At 38.9% G+C, this 25,427-nt stretch overlaps 1 protein-coding gene across 15 annotated transcripts in view; it reads left to right on the top strand.

Moving 5' to 3' along the window:
• Positions 1 to 3,686: 3,686 nt before the first annotated feature.
• Positions 3,687 to 25,427, top strand: part of RALGAPA1 (Ral GTPase activating protein catalytic subunit alpha 1) — a 114,735-nt gene continuing 92,994 nt past the window's right edge. For 4 of the 15 annotated variants that reach the window (XM_048950139.1, XM_048950140.1, XM_048950142.1 and 1 more), the window contains exons 1-8: positions 3,694 to 4,135; positions 16,016 to 16,126; positions 16,592 to 16,641; positions 17,632 to 17,689; positions 18,341 to 18,384; positions 19,499 to 19,676; positions 20,827 to 20,942; positions 21,146 to 21,284. In XM_048950139.1, coding sequence (XP_048806096.1) covers positions 4,030 to 4,135; positions 16,016 to 16,126; positions 16,592 to 16,641; positions 17,632 to 17,689; positions 18,341 to 18,384; positions 19,499 to 19,676; positions 20,827 to 20,942; positions 21,146 to 21,284 — 802 coding nt within the window. In that variant the 5' untranslated portion in view covers positions 3,694 to 4,029. Of the gene's footprint in view, positions 4,136 to 16,015; positions 16,127 to 16,591; positions 16,642 to 17,631; positions 17,690 to 18,340; positions 18,385 to 19,498; positions 19,677 to 20,826; positions 20,943 to 21,145; positions 21,285 to 25,427 lie in introns of all 15 variants that reach the window. The other 11 variants (XM_048950138.1, XM_048950136.1, XM_048950137.1 and 8 more) reach the window with 8 other exon arrangements.

The raw sequence follows: 25,427 nt of genomic DNA, 5'->3' as shown, positions 1-25,427 counted from the left end.
CCTCATCATCCTCAGTAGTTCAGTTCTGCACTTAATGGGAAATAGCGGTTAACATCTGGTTAACAGAGAAAAGTTGAACCTGGCATGATCTTGGTGGATATCACACCGGGCATCTTCAGGAAAAGGCTGGGAAGCAGACCTGTAATTTTGCATCTTATTTGTTGACTGGAGATGGTGACTGGAAATGTGTATTACTCTAGAATCTAAAAAGCAGTTATTATCTTTCTGGTCACCAAACTGATTGCCAGCTCTTGATGTGCAGAGTAAATGGAGAATAAACCTTGCACGTTAAGAAATGCATTACAAAATCTTATCGGAGAAGTGGCCTGGTGAATGCAACTAAATCAGATTATTTGAAAGGAAATTTTATTCATTTTTGGAAGGAAATGATACATTGGATGTTCTAGCAAATTAAGTCTGATTCTTCACACTCCATTTCAAAAGCCAGTATTAGGGAAGGGGGGAGTCTCACAAATGTAGGAAAGACTGTTTTCCTTACACGACAAGGTCAGCAGTAAGTTCAAGTAGCAACCTTCACAGTGTGCAAGCTGTGTTAGAAGGCTACTGGAACATGTTCCTCCCTCCACTATCCTATTATCCGGGAGAGATTCTGGTATATGCTGCAAGTGATCTGAAGTAATCTGAAAAATACTAATGCAAGGAGATATGGCTTATATCTAAAAGACCTTGCATACTCCTGCAGGGGAGATATGGGGAGAGAACAGGGCAAATTATTTTCTTTGATAAGAAGGAAACAATGCTAAACTAGTTTCTTGTAGAGCTTGGAAGGCATGCAGAGCTTTTGCAGAATTTTTCTCTTCTTTAAATTCTTTTGTGGGTATGTCAGTATTGCAAAACTATTTCATAAGCTGGAAAAGAAAAAGAGAACATCTTAGTGTTGAGAGAGTGTTTTGAACATTTTCAGTTTTTTTTTTTTTTTAAGGTGTTGTAACTGCCCCTGTATCAGTACATTAATATTTCAAAACCTCTTTCATATCAGATATGGATGCCAGTGTTTACCTAAGAATTCAAACATTGTGAGTTGGAGGTGACTTATTGCAGTGAAAGACTGAGGTTTTGCTGCTACTGGGTGGGAGCTGATAATGGTTTATCTGTTAAAATTAACTTTCAGGTATATAAAAGCTTCTGACCATGATAGCTCATATATCTGTTGTTTAATCATGGCTAGCATGGTCTTGAATTAAGCTTTGTTTTGGTGATCTACTAGGATTTTTATTTTTTTCTTGGAGTGTCCCTCTACTACTTCTGAAGACATTGTATAATTTGGATCAAATTGTACCCCAGAGTAGAAGCATTAAAGCTGCAGTTTCTGTGTGTTTTGTGAAACAGCATCTGGAACAAAGAGCTCCTGTTAATATCCTATGGAGGACTTTGTGGAACTTGATTTTTACCTCTTCATATGTCAGTGGTGAGCTCTCCAAACTTCACATCTGTAGTTGAGTCTTATTTGCAGTTAGGACTTTTGTCCATCTCAAATAGGTAGGGAAGGGCTAAGTAAAGGAAGGTTCAGGCTGTGGAAGGAGGTGAGGAAGGCATTCAGTGTCTAGTGTGTAAATTCATAGGAGATCTGTCTTATTAATTTTGTAGCTCATGGGAAAACTATTCTGGCTTGGGATCTTTGGTGAGTGGGAATACCACAGTGTTTTGGCTTTGTAACAGATGCCAACACACAAGTGTTGATACTGATACCCTTCCTAACAAATAAGGTGATAAAGCAAGAATTGGTCACTCAAAATATAAGCTCACAAAGAGGCCTTTTCCTTAATTACAGAAGAATATAGTGTTGAGATTTTATCTGCAAGATAATGTGGAAATGGGAAGCTGTGGTTTTTTTTTTTGTTTGTTTGTTTGTTTGTGGATCAACAAGACATGGCTGGAATAGCTAGTGCTACAATTATTCTAGAAGTGTTTTACAGGATCCTGATCAACACAGCCAGCACCTCCAGAGTTCAGCATTGTTCAGAAGTACAGAAGCCAAACTTGAATTATTTAGATTTGGAAGTTTGTTTTCTCAAAGTAAATAGTTGCCAGTCAAGTTAACTAAAAATTGTTAACTCAGGATAAAGTGGAATTCCACTTGGAATGTAGTACTTGTGCTTCTGCTGGTGAACAGAATTCCAATTGGAATGTAGTACAACCTAACCCCTCCCCGTAACTAATCCTGGTATTTTCTAACTTTGTCCTCCGTATGTAATGAAAGTCACTGAAGTCACATGCTTCAAAGTCAAGCTTTTGCAAGATCATGGCCTTCACTGTGCATTGAACATGCTCTTCCTGCCCAGTGTGTTTTCAGTGAGGAGGTTCTCTGTAGAAGCCATTATTAACTTGGTTAAAACCACTCCCTCCTTTAATTTACTGCTTTGGTGAAATCTTATTCTGTTCATTATTTTTGAGCACTATCTTGAGTCAAAGTCCAAAAAAATTACCAGAAGAGTAAGTAAATTCTATAAAGCAAAAGTGTTATTGAAGGTTGTCAAGATACAACCTTGTGTTCAGAACTGATAAATGTAGAGAACAAAGCACTTAATTTATAGCAGAGTTATCAAGTCTTTCAGAGGTAAATTCACTGCTATGGTAAAATCAAATGTTGTAATTGTAGCTGTTAGATAACATCACTAATCCTCAAATCTCATTTAGCAGGATGATGGAACCATGAAATGATTTGTGGCATGCCACATCGGCAGATGACACCCTAATGTTGACTGAAACCCACTGTCCCACTGCTCATGATAGTCACTGATGGGTCAGCCATGCATTTAAATGCTTATTTTATTTCAGTAGCACATATATTGTTCAAACTGTTGCCAACTGTAATGACTTTATAATGTCTTAACTATTTAAGTATTCCTTATCTTAGGAGAAAGGGAAAAAAAAAAAGAGCAGAGGGCCACTAGAAACCATGTGTTAAATAAAGTAACATAGTTCTATTGAAAAATCCAATAATTTGTTGTTTTATGTATTTGATGACTGTAAACCAGCATCGGGATTTTAGGAAAACCTTCAGTCTTTTCCAGCATTATGAGTTCAGCCCTTAGCAGCAGCGCTCACATGGCACACAGCACATAGCGCTGGCTGCTTGTTGGCCGCACTGTGACCTGACAAGCACGGCCTGTGGACTCCGTGTCTCGCTTTGCTCCAGGACCAGCGTGGATCCACGTATTCCAAGGAGCGCAGTTCCGAGGCCGGGACCTCACCGCGGAGCACCACGCCGAATGCTGGTGGCTCGCCATGCGTGTCCTCGTGCTGCCAGGAACACGGGCAGTGCTGAGTGGCTGGGGGCAGGGCCGGGCGAGGGGTTGCAGCACTCCGAGCACGGGTGTGGAAATAACTGTGAGGCGATCGCTGATCACCGACTGTTGCTCAACTGGAGCTTGGTTAAAAGCTTTGGAGCTGCGGCCTCCACCAACGTGGTCCTGGCCTGGATTTTATTTCTGCGTCCTCTGCGGGATTCCTCTCAAACAGCTTTTCAGTTTCTCGGTATAATACGGTCGCCAGCACCCGACTCATCACATAACTTTATACTGCGCTTTTAAACAGCCAAAGAGCACCGCCCCGCCCCAGTTACTGCCGCTGGCTTCCCGCTCTCCGCCCCCTCTTCCCCGCCTGGCGCCCCCTGCCAGAAGCCCCGGCGGGCCGCGCCCCCACGTTTTCCAGACAGCCGCGGCCTCCACCCGCCGCGCCCCGGGAGGTGCGCCGGGCAGAGCCGCCGTGACGTCACGGCGCGGTTGCCATAGCGACGCCTGGGGTCGCACCTGACGGCTGTCGCGAAGCAGCGGGAGGAGAACGAGGGAAGGAGGAAGGGGGGAGTCGGGCCCGGGCCACCCCCGGGCCTGCGGGGAGTTGCCTCTGCGCCCCCCCGCCCGCCGCGCTCCGCCCCGCCGCAGCCGGAGGCGGCAGCAGCAGGAGGAGGAGGCGGCGCTGCCGCCGGCTATGTAGGGCCCCGGTGCGGGCGGATCCGGAGGCCGCTGCCCGCCTCTGGAGCGCGGCGCCGGGGCCGGGCCCGGCGGGATGTTCTCCAAGAAGCCGCACGGGGATGTGCGGAAATCCACGCAGAAGGTGCTGGACACCCGCAAGGACCCGCTCACCCGCCTCAAGCATCTGCGCGTCCTCATCGGTGAGGCGGCCGGTGGGGAGGGGGAGCGGGAGCGGGCGGGCGGGCGGGGCAGCGCGGGGCTCGGGCCCCCGGTGCCGGCGGAGGAAGAACTGAACCGAGGCGCGGCGGGGAGGCGGCGTGGGCCCGTGCTGCGCTGGGAGACCCGGCCCTGCCTCGGCTCTCTGGGGCGTGCCTTCGGGGCTCCGTGCGCCGCGCCGCACCGCGGACCCGCAGCTCCTCCGCGTCTGAGGGAGGGACTCGTGTGGCGGGGAGAAACTGCTGGGCTTCTTAAGCGTGATGCTCTGCAGTGCCGCATTAACGTGTGGTCGGTGTGTTTGTGTGGAAGTGGCAGCCAGGAACGTCTGTGAGTTCCTGAGCCATTTTCCTTGTTGCTCATCTTCGTGTGTGTTCCCGAGGTGAGAGCTGCAGCGGTAAGTGCTGCCCAGCGTGTCTGTAGACAGGCGTTAATATAGCATTTAGACGTTTTTGGTTTGCAGAGTGATCATATAAGCACCAGGGTGCTGTTCAGGCAGCTGGTTCACCTGACCGGTGCATTCTGCAATGTGGTTATATGCAATGGTTGCCTAATGGAAGAACCGGAGTTCCTTTCTGAAACATCTGCCAGATGACTGTGTAGAAATCTGAGTCCTTGATAAGAGAAGTTTGCTCTCCAACATGTTTTGGGTCTTCAGCAAGCTTATGGATTGTTTCTGGTAGGTAATAAATATATGAGCAGAGCTTGAGCAAGGGCAGCACATTCCATATTTAGAGCTGACTACTGAATAGATTGTTTGGGGTTCAGCCTACAGTCAGGGGGTATTTTAAGTAGCTTGTGCTCAACCTCCAAAAGTGGGTTCTCTCTTTTCAAAGGAAAACAATTCTTTGACCCTTTTTCTTTTGTTATATCAGTTGAAGGAACAATTGTTCCTGTATGGTGGCAATTGCTGCTGCATGATTTATTTTCTGCAATGTAATTATTCTGTGTTTTGAAACAGGGAGTAACTTTGTAGCTTGCCATTCCTGACCCTTCTGTAGATGGAAGTACCTCTTCGCTCCTAAGTCTGGGAACTTGTCAGCACTAGCCATGCTCAGTCAATTGTGGCGTATCTTATGTTGATTTATATTTATTTTTATCTGCTTAATTAGTCAAAGAAATTTAAGAGGGAAGATTATTACAAAGAAACTAAGTACAGTTCGGAATTAGTTTTCCTGGCTGCTTCTGGTTAACTCAGGAAGGCAGAACACCTGTTAAAGTACATTGAACGCTTCTAGTTTGCTTTCTTCTTAAGAACATTGTATTTGGCTGATATTTTCTGATCTGTTCTGGATCTCTTATTTCTGTCTCTCATCTTCTATTTACAAGATTTTTCATTCAGCTTTGTTAATGCTTACATGTATTTGGTAAGAGTCAGGCTGTGAGCTCTGTGTCAAGCAAATGTTCTTATCTAATCTAAGGCTTCTGCTTCCTGACTGTAGGACAGACAAAATCTGCTGGGGCATGTTCTGGTGTTGTGGCCATTCCCTTTTTTCCACTGCACATGCGTATATCTCAGTTGTTGAAGCATAGCACCCACATATCCTTTCTGTAAGTTTGGGAGCATACTATGTATGTGTATGGCTGTGTGTGTAAGGAAAGGCGCGACCCTGCTCTCCAGCTTCTCTTGTATCCACCTACGAGATTCTGTTGTTAAACAGATAGAGCTAGATCCACAAGGTTTGAAACCAAGAGCAAGGAGGCGCTTCTCTTAGTAATACATTAGTGTGAAAGAAATACAGTGCAGGTTATCTCAAGTCCAACTACTGCTCTGATCACATCCTTACCTTATTCCTTACATCTCTGCTCTCCCTTAACTGGCTTTCAAAGCATGTGCCATTTCTTTTCCTGTTGTTTCTGTGACTAGTCTGCTGAACCACAATAAAAACAAGTGATGTGCCCACATGGGACAGACTACTGCCTGAGGTGGCTTTCCATGCAGATACCGTTCTGCAGCTTGAGCAGTGTAATGCAACGTTTTCCTGTTTGTCTTTTTTCGTGGTTTTTTTTTTTTGTTGTTTTTGTTTTTTGTTTTGTTTTCCCACTGACCACTCCTCCCTATGTAATAATCGGGGTGTATCCATGCACTTCGGCAGAGCCAGGCTAGCTATTGCCAGCAGAGTATCTCAGAGAGATGGTGGTGGAGTCTGTTCAGCATCTTTATTCATGAAAATGGTTTGTCTTGGTTATTGCTCTTAAGCCCTGCATGCTGGAGGCTAAAAGACCATTAAGAAGAGAATTCTCTGCTTTTTCACATCGAGTAGAGGGAGATAAGTGTTTCTTATGTATAAGCTTAAAATCTTTTTAGTAGGCCTGCAAGGTCAATTGGACTAGAATTAATGTTATTGCTGTACTCTTCCAGTGTTTGGTTCAGTGGCAATAAACTGAAATATGGCTTTTGGATTCATGGTGAAGACTTGCTGGGAGGAAAGGGAGTGTTGGTTCATCTTTTTATCTAAAGCATCCATTCTCCAATTACCTTATCAAGTAATGAAGTAGGTATGAAAGGAGACAGAGTGCTCACGGATTATTAATAGGATATAGATGCTTCATCTCTGGAGGCATTCAAGGCCAGGCTGGATGGGGCACTGGGCAGGCTGATTTGGTTGTTGGCAACTCTTCCCGTGACAAGGGGTTGGAATTAGATTACCTTTAAGATCCCTTCTAACTTAAGTCATTCTATGAGTCTATTAGCCAAAGAGGAGAAGTTAAAAACAAACTAAAAATCTCATTATGGTGAAATACTGACAGATCCTGCAAAGCAATGGTGCAAGTTAGGCATCGTCTAAAAATAATTGAGCTGGTATAATGTGGTTGTTAGCTAAGACCAGAAGAGGCAGAACAGTTTCAGAATGGATAGCACAAAAGCAAGTGACTTTTATTTTTAAAAAATAAGAAATAATGCACATGGGATGGAATTATTTAAATAGTTTTACAAGGTAACTTAGAATGCAGTAACTTGTATCACGTCTAGAAAAAAAATACTTAGTCATTATTGACAATTCAGTTTAAATTTAGTAAAAAAAAAATGCAAATTAGCCTGTGGGAGAAATGTAGAAAATGTTTTTATAAAACTGTAGTGTGCAATTATCTGAAAATATGAACTTTATTTACTGCTGTAGTCTGTACAGAGAATTTAGAGTTGAAAATGACACAGATAAGGATAAAGGATATGGAAAGAAATTCTTGGTATCCCTTTTTGGAGGTGAGAAAAACATGTAAACATACATGAAAAAGATAAGGAAGTGAAGCCTAATAAGAGCCACCAAATCTGAAGTTCCAATAGGAGATTTTTGGTGTGGGTATCTTTGAGTATTGGACTGTCAATCAGGTATAGGTATACTTGGGGCAGATGTATTCTTCCTATTTATTTATTTATTTTTCCTAAAACCTATTTTTTAGAATCTGCTCTCTGCCACTTAAGTCTAGCATCATATCTCTGAGTGGTTCTCTGCCACGACTCAGTATGATTCTGCTGCTGGAATTCAGACTTTTTCAGAGAATTGTAGGTGACTATTGAATAATCTGTTGTATTATTTCTTAAAATGAGTGTAACAAATGACCAACTTATGCATTTCACAAGGTCATTTAGGAGACCTCCAAGTAGCAATAAATATTGTTATTGCAAGAAATCCTGTGAAATATTGGCAAAAGTTTGAAGCCATATCCCGAGACATATCAGTCCATTAGTGAGAGTAATCTGCTTTTTCTTTTTCGCAGCTGCAATGTATTTCTTGAAACAGCTGGAACTATCTCTGTTAAGAGACTTGTTTCTTTTAGGGCAAATTAGGTTCTTCCTATAGTGAACTGTTTGTGCTTTTTTTTTTTTTTTTTCCCAACCCACTCCAGTTCTTTGAAGTACCTTGAAATCGTTCAGTCTTCTAATGCCATCTCTGTCAGCATCTGATTTTTATGTGATTTTTTTTTTTTTTTTTTTTAAATGAATTATTCTTCTGTCTCCTTTCTATACGCTGGAAAGGCTGTAGCAGTTGTGCTTACTGTGAGTTACTTTGGTGGTAAGTGCATCTCAATCTTGAGGAGGAATGCAGGCAGGGATTCTCCTCCAATCTGTGGATGTGGCTCAGCGGTGTCAGAAGTGGGATCCTGCTGTTGAGGACAGCTGCCAGCTGCAGCTGGTGCAGATGCGATCATTGGGATGTGGCTAGCAGCTGGCAGTGAAGGCACATAGCACATCTCAAGGAGTTAAGTGTTGCCTTTAGAATGAAGCTTGTAATTTTACAGGAAAATATGTATTTATATCAATCCCCAGTGTTTTAGTGGCTAATTGCGTTTTTTAGGATTATTAAGGGGAGGTACTATAGAAATAATATTGCCTTGTTCTTACAATTAGTGTTGAACTGTTTAATAAGACCTCAGCATCAAACCTTTACCTCAGGATGAAGGAAAAATAATATTTTGTTTTTCACAAATAATTTTATTTGCATCTGATATCTTAAAAATGCATTACTTGTATCTCTGGATCCATATAAACAATGCTTGTAATGCATAATGCTAAGAGAGGAGAGTGTTTGAAGTGTGGATTTGTTTTACTTGTTTTCTTTTTGTTCTCAGTGGTCAGATAGTGCTTGACATCCTGTGTAAGTGAGCTTTAAAAGGGAGAAGTCAAGCAATAGAGTGCAGGATGCGGCACTCTGTGTTCAACATCCATTTTGATATATTGCTTAATATTAAACAATATGCTTAAAGATTGCACTTATCTAAAGGGATTTTAATTTAAGAAATGTATTTGGCTGGCAGTCAGTCCTAATGCCTCAGCTGGATACAATTCACTGGTGTTGCACATCAACAACATCATTCATAGTAATATCTCTTCTGTACTATAAGAAATGAAAAATGTTTGATTGCTGTTACAGTGGAGGGCTGTTGGAAAGCTGCAGCAGAAATAGCTGCCTGGAATTTCCGCTGGAGATAACTGTTCCAGAAGTGTCTGCGGATGTGCAGTGCTGTGTTATTTTTGGCATGGATTGTATGTATTTTTTTATTTCACCCTCCTGGTAACTCTTAACTGCAGAGGACATGTCACCAGCAGTATTCGTGGCTTTGGCTGCAGGCTGAGCACAGTGTAAGACGCCTGAGTAGGTGTTCTGTCAGTCTGACTTTAAACCTGGAGCCGTTCTATTCTCTTCTGGCCATCAGAGAAGGAAAGAATTATTTTGCTTTAGGATTTTGGCTTGTGTTCCATGTGACTTGCAGACAGCAGTGCTGGTCAGTACTGCTAGCCTGTGAGGCTATGGCTGGAATGGGATCAAAGTCCCAGGGTAGACAAAGGGACGGCTTTAGCTGCTTGGACTTGAAGGGAAGGTCAGTGTGGGTTTAGTTGTGGCAGTTCAGAATGGAAATAAGTGCATTGCTGTGGGAGTGTCTGAAGTTGCTTAAATAAAAGACTTCTGGAACACACGTGAGTTGTTATGGGAGTAGTTTTATAAGGCTGTAACCTTTCTGAAGTCTGCTGGCAAGCTGAGGCAGCCAGGCCGGAGAGCTGTCAGCTGCTCTGCTCATTCCTGTAGTTAACTAATGGTGATATTTGGTAGCAGTTTGTATGTATATGAAGGTCATGCTGTTGACATGCTTAATCATTCACATTTATTTTTTCCCGTGTTCCTTTGTCTCTAAAAGGTGCTCATGATCTGAAGTTCAATCTTCTCCAGTGTAAAATTGAAGTTGATTAAAAAATTCCTGAAGTGCATTTTTATTCAGTACCAGGAACCTCGGAGATGTTTTCTTTGACAGCATTACATAAAAATAACAATAATAATTGTCTTGGCTAGTTATTAGTGATCCAAAACAATAAAGCTAAGGTAAAAACTTTTTTAATAGAAGTACACTTGTAGCACGCTGTTGGAAACAGTGTGGCTTATTATATCCCCTCTTTTTTCACTTTTTGTCAGTCTGTTAAATATCTCAGAACTATTGGTTAGTTCTGGATGTTTCCTACTGAAACTTTTTAAATGATGTGATTTCATATTCAATAGACTGTCCATATATAAACTGATTCTCTGTACTGCTTTACTAAAAAGCAGCGGTTAGATTTTCTACCCTGAGGAATTAGGAATAATTTCTGTTTGCTGTTCTGCTTGTATGCTGAATTTTAGGAAACTTCAGAACATCTTGTTTCCTAAAGCCACCAATTCGTTATGAGAATCACTACACACAATTTCAGCCTGTGGTGGACCCTGGATTTACAGAAAGGAGCTATAAGTCTGGCCATCCTCTTGGTCATTGTTGGTTGCAGTTGTAGTGCTATTAGATTTTTGGGTGAGGAAGAGGGGAAGTGAGTAAGAAGCCACTGAGTCTCTGGGTAATGCTTTTGATATATTATCTGCTGTATACATGCTGTTAAATCCTGAAACACTTCTAATCAAACATAAAGCTAACGACATTTTGGTCAGTAACGGTGTCGATTATCCCATGAACTACTCTGGTAACTTTCTGTGCTGTGTGTAAGTGGTGAATGTTCATATTCTCTTCAGCAAAAGTTCATGTCTTTCTAAGATCTGCATGGGTTTTCTGTTGTTCTAGCCTTACGTCCTGTGCTCTGATTGTTTACTGTTGAAGTTGTCCTTTGCAGAAAATGAAGATTTACATACTTGATACTTTTAATCTCATGCAGAGGCAATCTTCTAAACACTAGTATGCATTTCTCTTGCAAATTCACTCATAAACTTATAACACATATTGTGGACTACTTTGTAATAATTTTTACTGTAATATGGGGAAAGATAGTTGTTTATGCTGTAAAGTAAAGCTCACAGAGGTTGCCCTCTGGGGTGGGATGGACTGGGGCGTTATATGTGTAAACTTGGAAACTTTCCAGAATTGTGCTTAGGTGAGCCTGTACAAGTTGAAATGTATAGTTAAAAATCTACTGCTTTTTTTCTGTTTCATATTTTACATCTGACAAAATGATGGCTTGTTGTGTTTCGTGGTTGTTTTTTTTTTTTTAACTCTTCTGCACTGTAATTCTAAGTATGATGTGCTGTTGAAATAGAATCCTTCCTCGAATGTGTAATATTAATGGATGTTTTAATTAAAATACTGGATTGCTTACGTGACTGCAAATTATTCCTGATTACAAAGGGGTGTCCTGACAATTAAACCATGAGTAAAGCCCTGGAGCAACCTCTAAAGCAGAGTTTTAGTAGAATTAGGCTTGGAATCTGATTTTTCCTCAGTGAAGATTTCCATGCCTTACTGGGGTTCTTGAGAAGATTGTAACCTTTTGCAAAGTTTTGAACGAGTAGCTTGCAGAAGAGTTGGCCATTTGAAAAGACACAAAAACAAGTTCTTTGAAGAAGAACTGACAGAAAATGAGTGAAAAGAGTTCCTAAAAGTATCATTCGCATGTACGCATGGAATTTGATAGCAGAGATGGAGCAGGTTTTTGATACTATTTTGTTTTAGTGTATTTTTTTTTTTATTTAGTCCTTCAGTGCTGCAGCTGTAGTCTATAAGATGGGGAGTAGCAGAACTTCAAGTTTCAATAAATTTAATGGAAATGCAAATTCCAGTTTATTGGGTACTTAACTGTTCTTGTAATGAGGTTCATACAAATATCTTGGATATAATCTTCCATTTTAAGTTTGGTTCTCTGTCATGCATCAAAATAGAACAAAAATCCATGAATGGAATACAACTTCTGCAATTTCATCCAGAAAAACTAACTTACCTTGTTAATGCTGGGGCTAGAGAAAACAAAAGCCACTTTCATAAAAGCTTAGTAGGAGGGAGGGGAAGGAAGGACAGAGGAGGTGTCACTTCTGTACTGAAATGCAACTTTCTCCCTTAAAAAAAAAAAAAAAAAAAAAAAAAAAAAAAAAAAAAAAAACACAAAAAACCCCCCCACAAAACTCAAATAAAAAGGAACCACAGAACACAGTTAATGCAGAGATCAGATTTGTATCAATTTTTAGGTCATGGAGACATAGTGAGGAAAACTCAGCAATCAAAAAAAATCCATGTTTACTCTAACTGTGATGTATGAAGAAAACAGCATTTTCTTGTCAGAGCTCTGTGAATGAAGATGCAAATCTGGATTTCAGTGTATTAAAACTATTTTTTGTAAATCATAGAATCCTAGAATCATTAAGGTTGGAAAAGACCTCTAAGATACCTAATCCAACTGTACAGTCTAAGCTTTGGTTCTTACGTTCTTGGAATATGGAAATAGCTGTTGTCCTGTTCTCCCTTTCCTGTTCTGGGAAACTTTTCTACTTTAAATGGTGCCAGATCTATTTTTGAGTTCTTTTTTTTTCTTTTTCCCCCATCTGGGCATGAGAACGCAAGGAAGGAATGCAGTACTTTGTGTTAGTTGCAAGAAGCTGTGGTGAGAGAGTGCAAAGTTCTTTTGTTTAAAAATATCTAAATTTTAGATGGAAAAGGAAAGCTTGTTTCTGTGTAGTCCCACAAGGTTACAGTTCTCTTAGAAAGGCAGGTAAGTTTTAAGTAGCTGAAGCAGACAAGCAGCTTCCTGCTAATTCCCAGTTCAAGGCTGCATGAAAAAGACGTGCATATGTCTCCTGTAGAGGAAGTGGTTTTTTACCTCTTTGTAAAGCATTCAAGATACCTTTTGAGATCATGGAGAAAAACAAATAAATTGCTTAGAACTGAAGAAAATGGTTTAATGTCATGGGACTGAAAATCTGTATCTTTAATTGATCCCGAAGATAATGGTGAACTGAATGTTTTAGAAACACTTTTGTTCAGAAAAATGATCAGTTTCTAAATGAAGGAGAGTATAGTAGAGTATCTCTGGAAGTTGGATAAATTCAAATGATGTGCATGCAAAGCATTTTTTTCTGGTAATCAGGGAGAGTCTTGTCTCTTGATGTATGGTGTAGCTTTACAGACTGATACAGGGGCAGCTGTGAATGGGGCGATAACAGGTCACCAGACAAGATCAAAATCTTCTGAAATCTGCATCACTGTTTCCATACTGTACCTGATTATTCTTTTCTTATTCCTCCTTGCTGGGATTCTTGGGATTGTGCAGCTGTGCATAATACATTCCAGATTTCTTTCACTAATGGCAAGTCCCAGATTTCTGGATCAGTAATGTATTAAATCACGGAACGTGCTGTTTGGTGATGAGCAGAAGCTGCCTTTTATTGTATGTGGCAAACAGTGACCTTTCAGCTGTACAAGCACGTTTTTCCTTCCTTTAAAGTTTTCGGCCTTAAAAGAAATTTTGTGTGTGTGCATTAGGGTCAGGTAATGACTGAACAAAGTTCTTATTAAATGAAATGTTATATCTTTGTTTTCTTGTGTCCTAAAGCAATAGCACTTACTGCAAGCGCTTAGTGCTTACTAACTGTATGAATTCCAAAAACTTATTTTGTCTATGCTGTTGAATGTGATCTTAAAAAGAAATGAGAGTGAAATACGTTTGGTAGAAAAGTTGCAACCTTCAGGAGCTTTTGACGTACATTATCCTCTTCCAAGGTATGGGAGTATTTGGGAGGTAAACTTCTGGCGGTAATGTTCAGGTGTTAATAGTAACAATGCAGGTCAAGCAGTGCTCCTGTTGTTTTTTTCTGAGGTGACTGACACCTACTTACATTGTAATTAAAGAGATAAATACTAAATAAGTAGAATGGAGTGTCATCAGTATTTCTTTGGAGAATAGAGTAATGGCAAAGAGCTTTGCCATAGTGCCAGTGACACTCAGCTATCTGAGCATCACTGCAGTAACTGGGGTAATGAAGACTGACTGTTCAGTTGGTTACGTAGGCAAGTCTTTAGTTCTTCTCCTGATGAGTCAAGGGAGCTACTAAAACTATGAACTGTTGTGCTAAGATTGAATTTGAAAGAAGAGTTTTTCGTCTGAATTTACCTACATCTGGATAAAGACTGCTTATTTTACGGATGAAACAGTATGCATACAAAAACACAGCTGGTTAACTGTTTCTCATCCGTTTTTAGAATCTTCTTCCATTTGTTCACATTAAGCCAACCGTTTCCCTCGTTTCTTTGTGTATTTCCCGTGCAATGGTAAAATAAGATGGAAAGAGTATCTTCTGCCACCTTACCCTCTTTTCTGAATGTGTCAATCATTCTTTTCATTTCTACTTCTCTCCTTCTGTCTCAAAACTTGTTGAATTCATTCCTGATGTGTTTTCATGCCTGTAGTCCAAAACTCTGGAATTCTGCCTCATCAGTGGAAGTGGATATAATGATTGTACTGAACTCATAGCTCAGTTTCTTGGCACATTGCCCTGACCTTCCTTGAATCAAGGTCCGCTTTATTTAAAATGGAAGTATTTTTTGCTGTCCTGCAGTATTTCAGACTACGCGATAGCAGTTATGCTGCTGATCAATAAATGCTGATGTGATCTGTAAAACTGAAGGTTTGCTAATCCTGTAGAAGATCAGGTACATGCTTTATCTACCTGGACTGTTAAAAGGTTATTGCTACGTGAGCTACTTTGCTTGAAGAGTCAGTTTTTAGTACAGCACTATCTTCTCTGAGAGCACTGACTCCACCACACTGGTTATGGAAGACGTAGGTAGAACGTCTTTCTTAAGATACTGCAGAAATTCAATATGTAATAGAAAATTTCATGGCAGGAGTTGTGACAAAATTGAATTGGCAGTACTGCAGAAATAGAATTTAAAATACACTGTGCTTTTGGCCGTCCTTGCTTTTTTGGGGGGAGGAGGGGGGTGGCGGGGTGGCGGAGGGGTTTATATATCCTGTCATGCAGATTAAGATTGATGTCATTTGAAAGGGGTTTTAAAAACATTCCACAGAAAATTAGAAAGGTACTTAGAAGAGCAACAGTTAGTAATGCTGCCTTAGTGTGTAGAACTGGTAAATCTTAATGGCTATAAAACATCTGCATACATTTTGATTTGCCTTATTTCCATTCTGTTCACTCTCTATTGTTCTATTGTTGTTGCTCCACATCACTATTTTAAAGAGAAAGCATTTTACCTTTTAAAACTCTGCCTTTCTGTTGCCACATGCTTCCTGACTATTCTTCTGTGCACTTAGTTTTTCTAATCTTTTGTTAAACGTCTGAGCAGGGAGTGCTTTTCTTCAGTATATTTATTGATATTTAAAATAATTATACCAACTAGTTTAAACCTAAACTAGATGAATCTTCATATTGTTTTGAAGGAAGATTTGCACAAAATTGTCTGGGGGGATTTTGGAAGTGAGCTCAGAAACTTTCCTGTTTACACAGGGGAAGGGAGGAAAGCAAACACTTTCTACCCTCACCCCAAGGGTAGCCTCAGAGATATAAGTTAGCAGCATCTCATCTCCAGAGCCACCACAATCAAAGGAGCCTGGGGCAATGAATGAGGCGGGCAAGTCTGAAGCTTGGTAGGGAAGGAGGGGGAGCAACAGTAGGAATCAAGATCTGCCGCTTGCTTCCTCCGCCACTTGCTTGTTTCTCTAAAGAGCAGAGGTGGACTTTGCTTACTGTCCTCCCATTAAGCTTAGCTGTGTCTGGTAGTTGCTGCTGATAGCAGTGGATGACAGAGATGGTCTTTCTGTTGTACAGAATGGGAGCAGTAGGGTAGATTTATATCTAGTGAATTATCAGTTAAACCAAGATACATCTATATATGGCTAGCCTTCATGGAATTCTGATTCCCTGCTGGGGTTTGCAGATGCTGCTGCCGCACAAGCATATGTGAAAGGAGATGCTGCTTCCTGTTTTAAATTTTGGTGGGCACCGGGTATTTAATTTCATTAGCTTTACTTTAAAAGAATGGAAACTTCAAGAACTTCTTTGCCAATAATTATTTTTTATTTTAATTCTCCTTTTCTGACTGCAGGATAATAGTATACTGGGGGTGACTGAGTATTTGAGAAAATGAAAATCTTCTGTTTTGTTTTTCAGAGAATGCAGAATCGATTGATCTCAAACAGTTTTTTGATCTACATTTCTCACATATATATTATGTGTTCTTTGAAAACTTTGTGACTATTGAAGTAGGTCTGAAACAAAAAGGTGAGTGTTTCAAATAGAATGGTTTTTTTTGTATATGTGCTTCTGTGATCACATGTAGTAGGGATGCAGAAATATGCATAAACACTAACATGGCGAATAAAGGCGGAGTAATTAAATACACCTGAGTGGGGATTGGGGAAGTAGAGTTTATTCTCTAATGGCTGGTTTTGCAATTTTGAAAAATGGGAATTCTTCAGATGTTAGGCTTTTTGTGTGCTGTGGAATCATTGGAAGCTTTACTTCATAATATGGTGTGTAACTTAATCTCTGCCAGCTGTTGTTGTCATAATAGAAAGTTATATGAAATGTAGCTGTTATAAACTATAACAAAAGAAAATGTCCTTTTTATTTGCAGAAGGATTGCAAAATAATTACTGATTGTAGAAGTGCATGTTTTGTTTTGTGCATCTAAGAATCTTCAGTGTTCCTTAAATTCTGCTTTGGTATCTTCTTAATTGCATCTAGGTCACAAGTCTCAGAGAGAAGAATTAGATTCTATTCTTTTTATTTTTGAGGTAAGATAACTTCAGTATTCCTTAGTAAATTCTTGGCTTTGAATTAAGTTCTGTTGAATAGTAACGGTAGCTATCCTTCAGTCCCCTACAAATATGCTTTATGCTGAACTGCATTCCCTTTTCCTTTTGCTTATAGTTGACTTGAATTTTTACAGGAAGGCATCATAACTGGAAGAAACATTTTATGTGTATGTTCCTAAGTTTTTGGTGGTGATGGTTATTACAGCTGCAGAACCAGTTTACATAGATTTCTTTTATATTTTGGTTTTCAAAGTAGCATTTCACAATATCATTGCTTCACTTACTTAAGATGTTTTAGAACCTATCTGAATTAAATCAGACTGGTTCTGATGAGAGATCATAGTTTAAAAATAACTTAATGTCAAGTTTTTGTCTTTTTTTGTTTTGATCAAAATTTCTGAATATGTAATCTGAATCTGTGAACACAGATTCAGGAGGTTTTTTGTTGTTGGGTTTCTTGTTTGATTGTGAGGTATATTGCTGCTTGAAAGCATAGGTTTAGCTGTATAGGAGAGAGTGAATCTGAAAAGAGCTGTTTGATTTGCTCATTGGTTGTTGCAAAAAGGCTATTAGGTGAGCTGTGCTTTGGAAGCCTAATGCAACTGTTGTGAATGAGAGCAACTGAGTCAGATGCTCATCCCACTTCATTCCCTGTGCTGTAAATAGTAATATCCAGCAAAGAGTCAGTGAAGCTAGATAAACTGCAGCGACATCTGAAATCTGAAATGTGGATGTGCCACACAGTGTGTTAGAGCCTTTGGGCTTTTTAGCTTTCGGAATGGAATTCTATGGAAAGGACAGTAATGTTTTCAGGGAAAGTAATATGGAAATTTCCTAAAGTAACCTTTCAGTTTCTGATCTATGGCCTTTGTGAGAGTGCTTTTAAGTCTTTAGTGAATACAGTATCTACAACATAGATCGATGGGTTCTGTTTTTTGTTTTTTGTTGGTTGTTCTTTTTTTTTTGTAGAAAATATTGCAACTCCTTCCAGAAAGGATTCATCAGAGATGGCAATTTCATAGTATTGGTAAGTTACTTATCTTTTTTTTTTTTTTTTTTTTTTTGCTGTTTTTTTTTAACCTTTATTTTTTTATCAGTAGCTGTTAGGAGTTTGTGCTACTGATTTCATGAAACTTTAACTGCCATAGCAGGGATTAAGGTCTTGAAACATTATTAAGGTAAGGAAAGGAAAAAATAGATGGGAGTGGAGAGAAATGAAACAACAAAACCCAACAACATAATTAGATACTCTTCTACATGAGAATTCAGAAATGTCATGGTGGCTGAGAAGGAGCAAAGGCAAGTGGACAGCAGCACTGTAAACTAATTTTCCAATTTTTCCACTACAGTAATAGGTGGAAAAAATTGAGGAAGATCTATATTTGTAAATGGGTAACTCTGATTTTACTTGTATTAATGATGTAAGAATCATTTGTGTTCAGTGTATACCTCCCCAGAAGTCCTTTAGGAAAGATGATCTATGTTACAAGGAAGCTGTGAGAGGTGATCTTTTTTTTTTCCTTCTGGCATTGAGAGTTGCCTGAAGGTAACAAGCTCACCAAGATTAAAATGGAGGTTGCCAAGGACTTGTTTAAAAGATGCTAGCAAGTCTGACCGAGAACTCTGACATCGTCCTTAACAAAGAAATTAAGAAAAAAAAATATTTTTTTCTTTTCAGGGTTGATTTTAAAGAAGCTTCTTCATACTGGAAATTCATTAAAGGTATTGGAAAAAGTTGCATATTATTTAATTTTGTCTTAATTACTTTAAAATAAGAACGTAAAGGTGAATTTTTGTGGAAAAATTATAGTAGTGAGAATCAGGTCATGACTTAAGTGTCATGAAGTAACCACTTCTAATCAAGATCTTAATTTCAGTGGAACTACTGTTGACAGTAGTAATAAGGTAGCTATTTTAAGAATGTGTGCAAATAACTGAATATCAGTTCGTTGCTGAGGTTTTGATTGTCTTAGTGTCTTTGAACTAGGTAATTCTCTAGTAGGTAGTAAAATAACAATGGTTGACCATGTGGTTTTGGTACAGCAGTAAGCAGCTGTGCCACTTCTCTGTGAACCATCTTCAGGCTTTTTGGTCCTGAAGTCCTCCAATGTAAGAGCCAGAAGACTGTTCTGGGACTCTACTTCTTCTACCCTTTTTCATTCCTTCTTCAAGTAATGAAGTATAAATATCTAAAGGCTGGATGTCACAAGGACAGGCCAGGCTCTTTTCAGTGCTGCCCAGTGACAGACGAGGAACAACAGGCAAAAACTGGAACGCAGGAGGTTCCATGTGAATATGAGAAGAAAGTTATTTACTTTGAGGATGGCAGCAGTGGAACAAGTTGCCCAGAGAGGTTGTGGAGTCTGCTTCTCTGGAAATACTCAAAACCTGCCTGAACACTACTTAAGGAAACTTGCTTTAGCAGGGGGATTGGGGTAGATGATCTCATGAGGTCCCTTCCAACCCCCACAATTATGTGATTCTGTGGGTCCTGCTATGGCAAAAAGCTTGCTCTGCTCCTACAATTCACAAACATATTTCAAGATCTTACGATATTACTTATTTTCTTAAAAATTCAGATGGTATCTCACACTATTCAAGCAAGTGAGTAGGTGTGTATTGTCTTCTTCCTCTTCTTTCAGGGAAAGCACTGTAAAAGAGATCATATTGGGCTTGCAATTCAACAGGGCCTGCACACTGCTAGCTTGTCTTTGCTGGTGATTACGCCATCTGTTCTCATCTTTTCCATCCCTGTCTTTCTCCTCCTCCCTCCAGGATGTACAGAATTGTTTTGGTCTAAGTTAACTTGTTCCCTTGTTCTGTTTTCTCATTTCAGATACGTCGAGAGGGTGTGCGTCTCTTTCTGCTGTGGCTGCAAGCACTTCAGAATAACTGTAGTAAAGAACAACTATGGATGTTTTCTTGCTTAATTCCTGGATTTTCATCACCACAATCTGAATATGGTCCCCGAACACTAGATAATCTCATTAACCCTCCTCTCAATGTTCAAGAAAGTAAGTAATTTGGTAAAATTACTCTTTTTTTTTTTTTTTTTTTTTTTTTTTTTTTTCTTTCCTTCCCACATAATTGATGTGGTAATGATCGTGGCTTTAAAAATTTCATATCTTCCTAATTGATAGAGTGTAGAGATAACTTTTTCTTACGATCGTTTTCATGGCAAATTTATCTTCAGCTGTTCACTCCAGCAGTAAATATCAGCTAATTGTAGCTTTGGGGAAAATTCTTACTTTGTAATTCAATGCATATACCTTTTGTAGGAATTCAGATTTATCCTTGAATTGAAATTGAGTGGTGTTGCTTGCAAACTGTATGTTTTGCTTGCAAACTGTGTATTCAGACAAATATGAATGAGAAGCTAAGCACTTTATTCCTCTGAGCAGAAAGTGCTGTTTCCTTTCTCCCCACCTCCACCTAATGCTTTAGAGCTGACACAAGCATCATTTATAGAGGAAACAGTGTCTTGTTGGTTGGTAGTTAAATTTACAGAAAGAAAGCTGACTCCAGCTGCTGAATTTCTTGACAGGTTATCTCTGGAGATATAAGTTATTTTAAGCCGTGTTTTGAAGTTATCTCGTATGCAGACACAAGAAAGAAGGAAAAAATCCAACTGTCTTGGCAGCATAGAATTGTAGAGTACAAAGAGTTAAATGCAAGCATCTTACTGCAGGACCAAGAGAAAAATAGCACCTATCTAGTTTTGCTTTAGAGGCAAAGGACGTATAAAACTAAATCTTTATTTGATGTAACTGATGAATTGCTAAATGAAGAAAATGTAGATGTAAATAAAGCGTTGGCGTTTGTGAAACACAAACACTATGCTCTTCGTTATTTGCATAAATTTAGAAATATTGATTATGTCCTTCAGAAAAATTTGGTCTTAGCAGATAAATTTCAAGGTGCATAAAGAGAATTTAATTCTTCTCTGTATTTTTAGTAACATAAGAAATTATTTGTATGTTGATTTATTAGCTAAAGCTTACTGAATTTCATTAATGTTTTTACTTTGTGTTTACTTTGTTTTGCCTGTACCTCTCTGTTTATAGCAGTACATTTCTACCTTCATGACCTGGTAGGTGTTTATACGGAAGTCATATAAATGTAGATCTGATTTTCTTAAAAATCATTATTAATATTCTTTGATAGCTCAAGTGACTATAGAGGAAATCACTCCACTTGTTCCACCTCAATCTGGGGATAAAGGACAAGAAGACTTAACAAGCTATTTCTTGGAAGCGCTTCTGAAATACATCGTAATTCAGGTATGTTCTGTAGCTTTCAAGCAAATAAACATGAAGTAACTAACATCTGTTTGTCCAGTGGAAAGGGAAAAAAACAGCACTCTATATTGCAAATGTATATAAAAATGATATTGTTTCAGGGAAATAATGTATAAAGAGACAGTTTCATCTGTTATCTTTCTCTTCTAGATTTACTTAATTTAAAATATTTTCTTGTTTTTAAGGTTAAGAGTTTAGAATGGAAGAACAAAGAAAACCAGGAAAAGGGATTTTCATTTTTATTCTCAAATTTTAAGAAATATTACTTACCTTCTATCTTCCCAAACATCTGTAAGGAGACCAGCTTATATAACCCTATACTTGGTAAGTCTATACAACTGATAAAGTAAATGATCATTATATTTCCTCTAACAAAGAACGTGGCAAAGCAGTTTCTTGCTTAAGGTATACTAAGGAGAATGTTCTCTATGCTCAGTATTTCTTATGAAAGGAAGCATGGCTTCTGTTTCATGGCTTTCAATTATCTGTGGAAGCACTTGATCCCTTTATTAATTTCTGTCAATCTTAACGTATTAACACAATTCAGATAAACTAAATGTCAAACCATTCTTTATGTGACCTCTGTTGTTATGCTCAGAAGATTAATTATGTTAAGACAAGAGAATTTCTGCTCTTTGGGGATGCTGATTTTATCCATACAGAATATGTACAGATAAAGAAACATATGGGATCATACAGTGCTTGTTCAAAAGTTCAATCAGGGTGAAGTTAGCTATATTTTTACATCAACCGTATTTTCGTCATGTGCTTGCATTAGGAGGAGGAAGGTAGGTTTTAACAATCTTTAAAAAAAGACCTTGCTAAAATGTATCTTTCTATATAAATCTGGAATTCTAGGTGTTTACTTAGCAAACCCAACCAGAATTTTGTTTAGAAGTTTTTAGCTCATTCTTAACTGGAATGTTGTTTGCGTATCCTGACTTTTCTACCTCAGGTTTATATTCACCCACACAACAAACAAAGCAATATGATCTATTCAGGCTTTTAGATATATTTCATTGCTTGAATAATATGTACACATATATGAAAAGGATGCTGAAAAGGTCTTTCTTGCTACTAGTCTATGTGTGGATTATGGCCTTCTGCAGAGATGTGTGTTTAAAATCTGGGACAGGTGTTCCTACAAACAGTGGACCTTCTCACACAGGGGAAGAGGAACAGTATAAATCCAGTCATAAGCAATTGTGGAGCAAGAATTGTGTGAAGATACTGAAGAGCTTCATTGATGAAATAGCGGCAAGTGCTGCTTCTTTGAGGTCTTGGAAGAAGAAATGTGGAAACCTTATTTCTTTCTATGGAGGTCTTGATTGACTCTTCCACGGAAGTACTACTATAGTTCTTTCTTTTCCTGTGAACCATAAACAGGAAACTTGCAAGGCCTTAGAACAATGGGAAAGAAGAAAAAAATTAACACAGATCTCCAAAACTACTGTCAGTGCCTTAAGTTGTGCAAAGTCAGAAGCAGTCTGAGGAAGAGTACAGTAGCAGAGACAACAGAAACACTGGTAAGCGGAATAGAGATTTTCCTTTCTGAAATTCTTCTCTGGCATTCCTCCCCTCCCTCTAATTGAAAACCATCTTCTACTTGCCAGTTCTGAACAAAATTAACAAGTTGTTTACGCTGAAAACAGCAAAAGCTTGGACACTGAGCATGCTGATTAAAAACTTGCTTTTGTCCTACTAGCTTTATGTTTAATTTAGAAAAAATCATGAGGTTACAAGTGGAAACAGTAGTTTTACTAAGCAAGCGTTAGTCATTTATTGAAGATGGTAATTGAGTAATGATTTTCTTAAGCAAGATTTTCAGATGTGTATCAGTTACAGTAATGCATATTCAGTTACGAGAAGCTAACATGCCTCCTCTGAAATCCTTGGAGTCTCTCAGGCTTAGAAGAGCAGTGCAGTACAAGAGTAGAATTGTTTCAAATGTCCTTTAACATCTATTCGTATTCTGTAAGATGTTCTCTGGAGTATGGATTTCAGGGTCATTTTTACTTCCGTCCTACCTATCTGTTTCATTTCCAAGCCATTTAGAAGAGCTTATTTGTTTACAAGTAAACCAGAAAGTAGTCTGTCCCATAGTTCTCTGTGCTCCTTACTGCCTTAAACTGTAAGCATGATCAAAACTGTAAGGACCACCATTATATCTATTTTTCCCTGGTCTTTTCATTGTCTGTTCCATATAAAACTTGTCCTCTTTGAATAAGTTCGCACTACGTTCCCAGAGTTGAGGGAAAAACTAAATAAAATAAAGGAAAAATGAAAACTTGGGGAAAGGAATATTTTCTTGTGTTATTTTAGTCAATTTAGTAAGCTTCTGATTTGCTCCGGTTTTAGGTCTGTGCCCTTCCATGAAGCCCTTACAAATACTTTGAAGACTGGCAAAAGTGTGAAAACACAAGAAATAATTGATGGAGGATGCATTTGAGAAACAGCTGCATTACATGATATAGTTAAGAATACCTAGAGAGAGGCTTTTCTGGGAAGATGCTGTGAAATTACAGGAGACAGTGCACTGCAAAGATGTGTTTACAGCTTGTGTACTGTTTTCTTCGAAAGGGGTGAAACAACTGTCCAAGTCCTGTTACTGCGTAGCTAGGATTGTAGCCTTCACCTTCTACTGAATGTAGTAGATGTCAGAGGACTGATTTTTCTGCCTTGCACTACCAGGCACATCATTTTTTCACAGGCTGTGCAGTAACACATGCTGCAGTTTAAGATGTATAATTTTTTTAGATGTTTTTCTTAAGTTGCTGCTTTCTGCAAAATGGAAATGGTATACTTTTCTGTACTTGTACTAAATAAAAATTTCTAAGCTGTTTAAAAGCGTTCTGTGCATTTGTAAGTTATTCTTACATGGATGGTATACAAGAGTAATGCAGTTTCCCCTAAAAACAATGCCTCCATTGAAAGTACTGGATTAAATTTTAAAGTACGTTTTGTAAACATTCCTCAGTTAAGCAGTGTTGTGTTGAGATTGTCACTGGTTTTGTGCATGTCTCTTGGAAGGAAACAGATGCATCGACTTGGATATTCTCAGTGCTGGTGCTGGATGTTGTCTTGTGTATTTGTAATATTAACAGGGAAACCTTTGTCATAGGGTGGCTGTAAACTTCAAACATCTGAAAGTTTATATTTCTATCGTAAGATAATCAGCTATTATCTAGGCAATTATTACACTGCTGCTGTCTACATTTATTCTTCCTGGATTAAGGGCACCATATATAGCCCAAAAGAAGTAATACTGTATCCCTGAAAAGTTGTTGGCCTAACGTTAGGAAGACACAGATGGGGAACAACTTTACATTTTCTAACGTGGCTACTTTACATCTTTGAATCCTAGTACTAGTATTTTTGAACTGCCAACTGAAGATTGTAAAACTATGGAATGCATCTTAAGTTTCCAGTGCATCTCTCTCCTTATCTGAGTAGGATCATCATTTTCTGTTTTCTCTCTTCTGGGCATGGTTTGGGATTGCACGGTATCTCCAGATAAAACTGTTATACTGAAATACCAGCAGTAAGATGTGCTCTGACGGCACCCGATGCCTTCAGTCCTTAGCTGCATTTTCATTGACTCTGTATTAGAGCAGATCTTCTACTTGCTTTTCTACACTGAAGAACTGGAAATAAACTTGGCACACTACTCCCACTGAAATGCCATTCACATCCAGAAGTCTTGTAGTCGCTTTTGACTGTTGATTTTTATATAGCAGTATTGGGTTATGAAACCTAGACATCACATTTTGCGGTGTTGAGCTAACTATATATATGTCTGGAATTTAACTGGGCTGTTGATACATGTGCTTGCAGGAGGGTATGTTATGCACCATTTAAAAACAAACAAACTGTTCTCCCTTCCTGTACCTCCCAAACACATTTTTAGATTTTTGTAACATTTTTACTGTAGTTGTAGATAGCATCTAAGATGAGTTAGCAAGAAACAGTACTACCTTTCTTTTTTCTTTTTTTTGTTTTCCAATTAGATTCATGATTCCAATTGCACTGCCAGCATCTTTGTCACTGCAAGAATTGAGAACGAGGAGATATAAAATATTCTGAGTCACTGCGCTGAACATGGGAATTTTAGGTTATAAACCCTGAATTAATCAAAGTTCCTTCAGAGCAGAACTGTAATCCCATGGGGCATCATTCATTGCATTCCTTACAAGCTGGTGGGGGAGTTAGTACTTCTAGAATCAGCTTTCAACTAAGTCATATGAAGGTGCATGTGCCCTTGCTCTGGCAGCAAAGTCAAGCAAAATTATGTAATAGAAATGTGGTCTTAGATGGAGCTGTGAGACTTAAAGTGTTCTCCCTGTTGTATTATTCATCTTTCACCTATTCCAGGACCAACAGTCCACTTTTACTGCAGCTGCTTATAAAATATGATTTGGAATTAAGGCTCTCCTATAACAGCCATGATTAGATGTTAGGGTCAGCATC

This window comes from Lagopus muta, chromosome 6, assembly GCF_023343835.1.
Source record: "Lagopus muta isolate bLagMut1 chromosome 6, bLagMut1 primary, whole genome shotgun sequence".
In the NCBI taxonomy this organism is placed as follows: Eukaryota; Metazoa; Chordata; class Aves; order Galliformes; family Phasianidae; genus Lagopus; species Lagopus muta.
The sequence above is the reverse complement of the archived record's forward strand: the minus strand, read 5'-3'. Positions and strand labels throughout refer to the sequence as shown.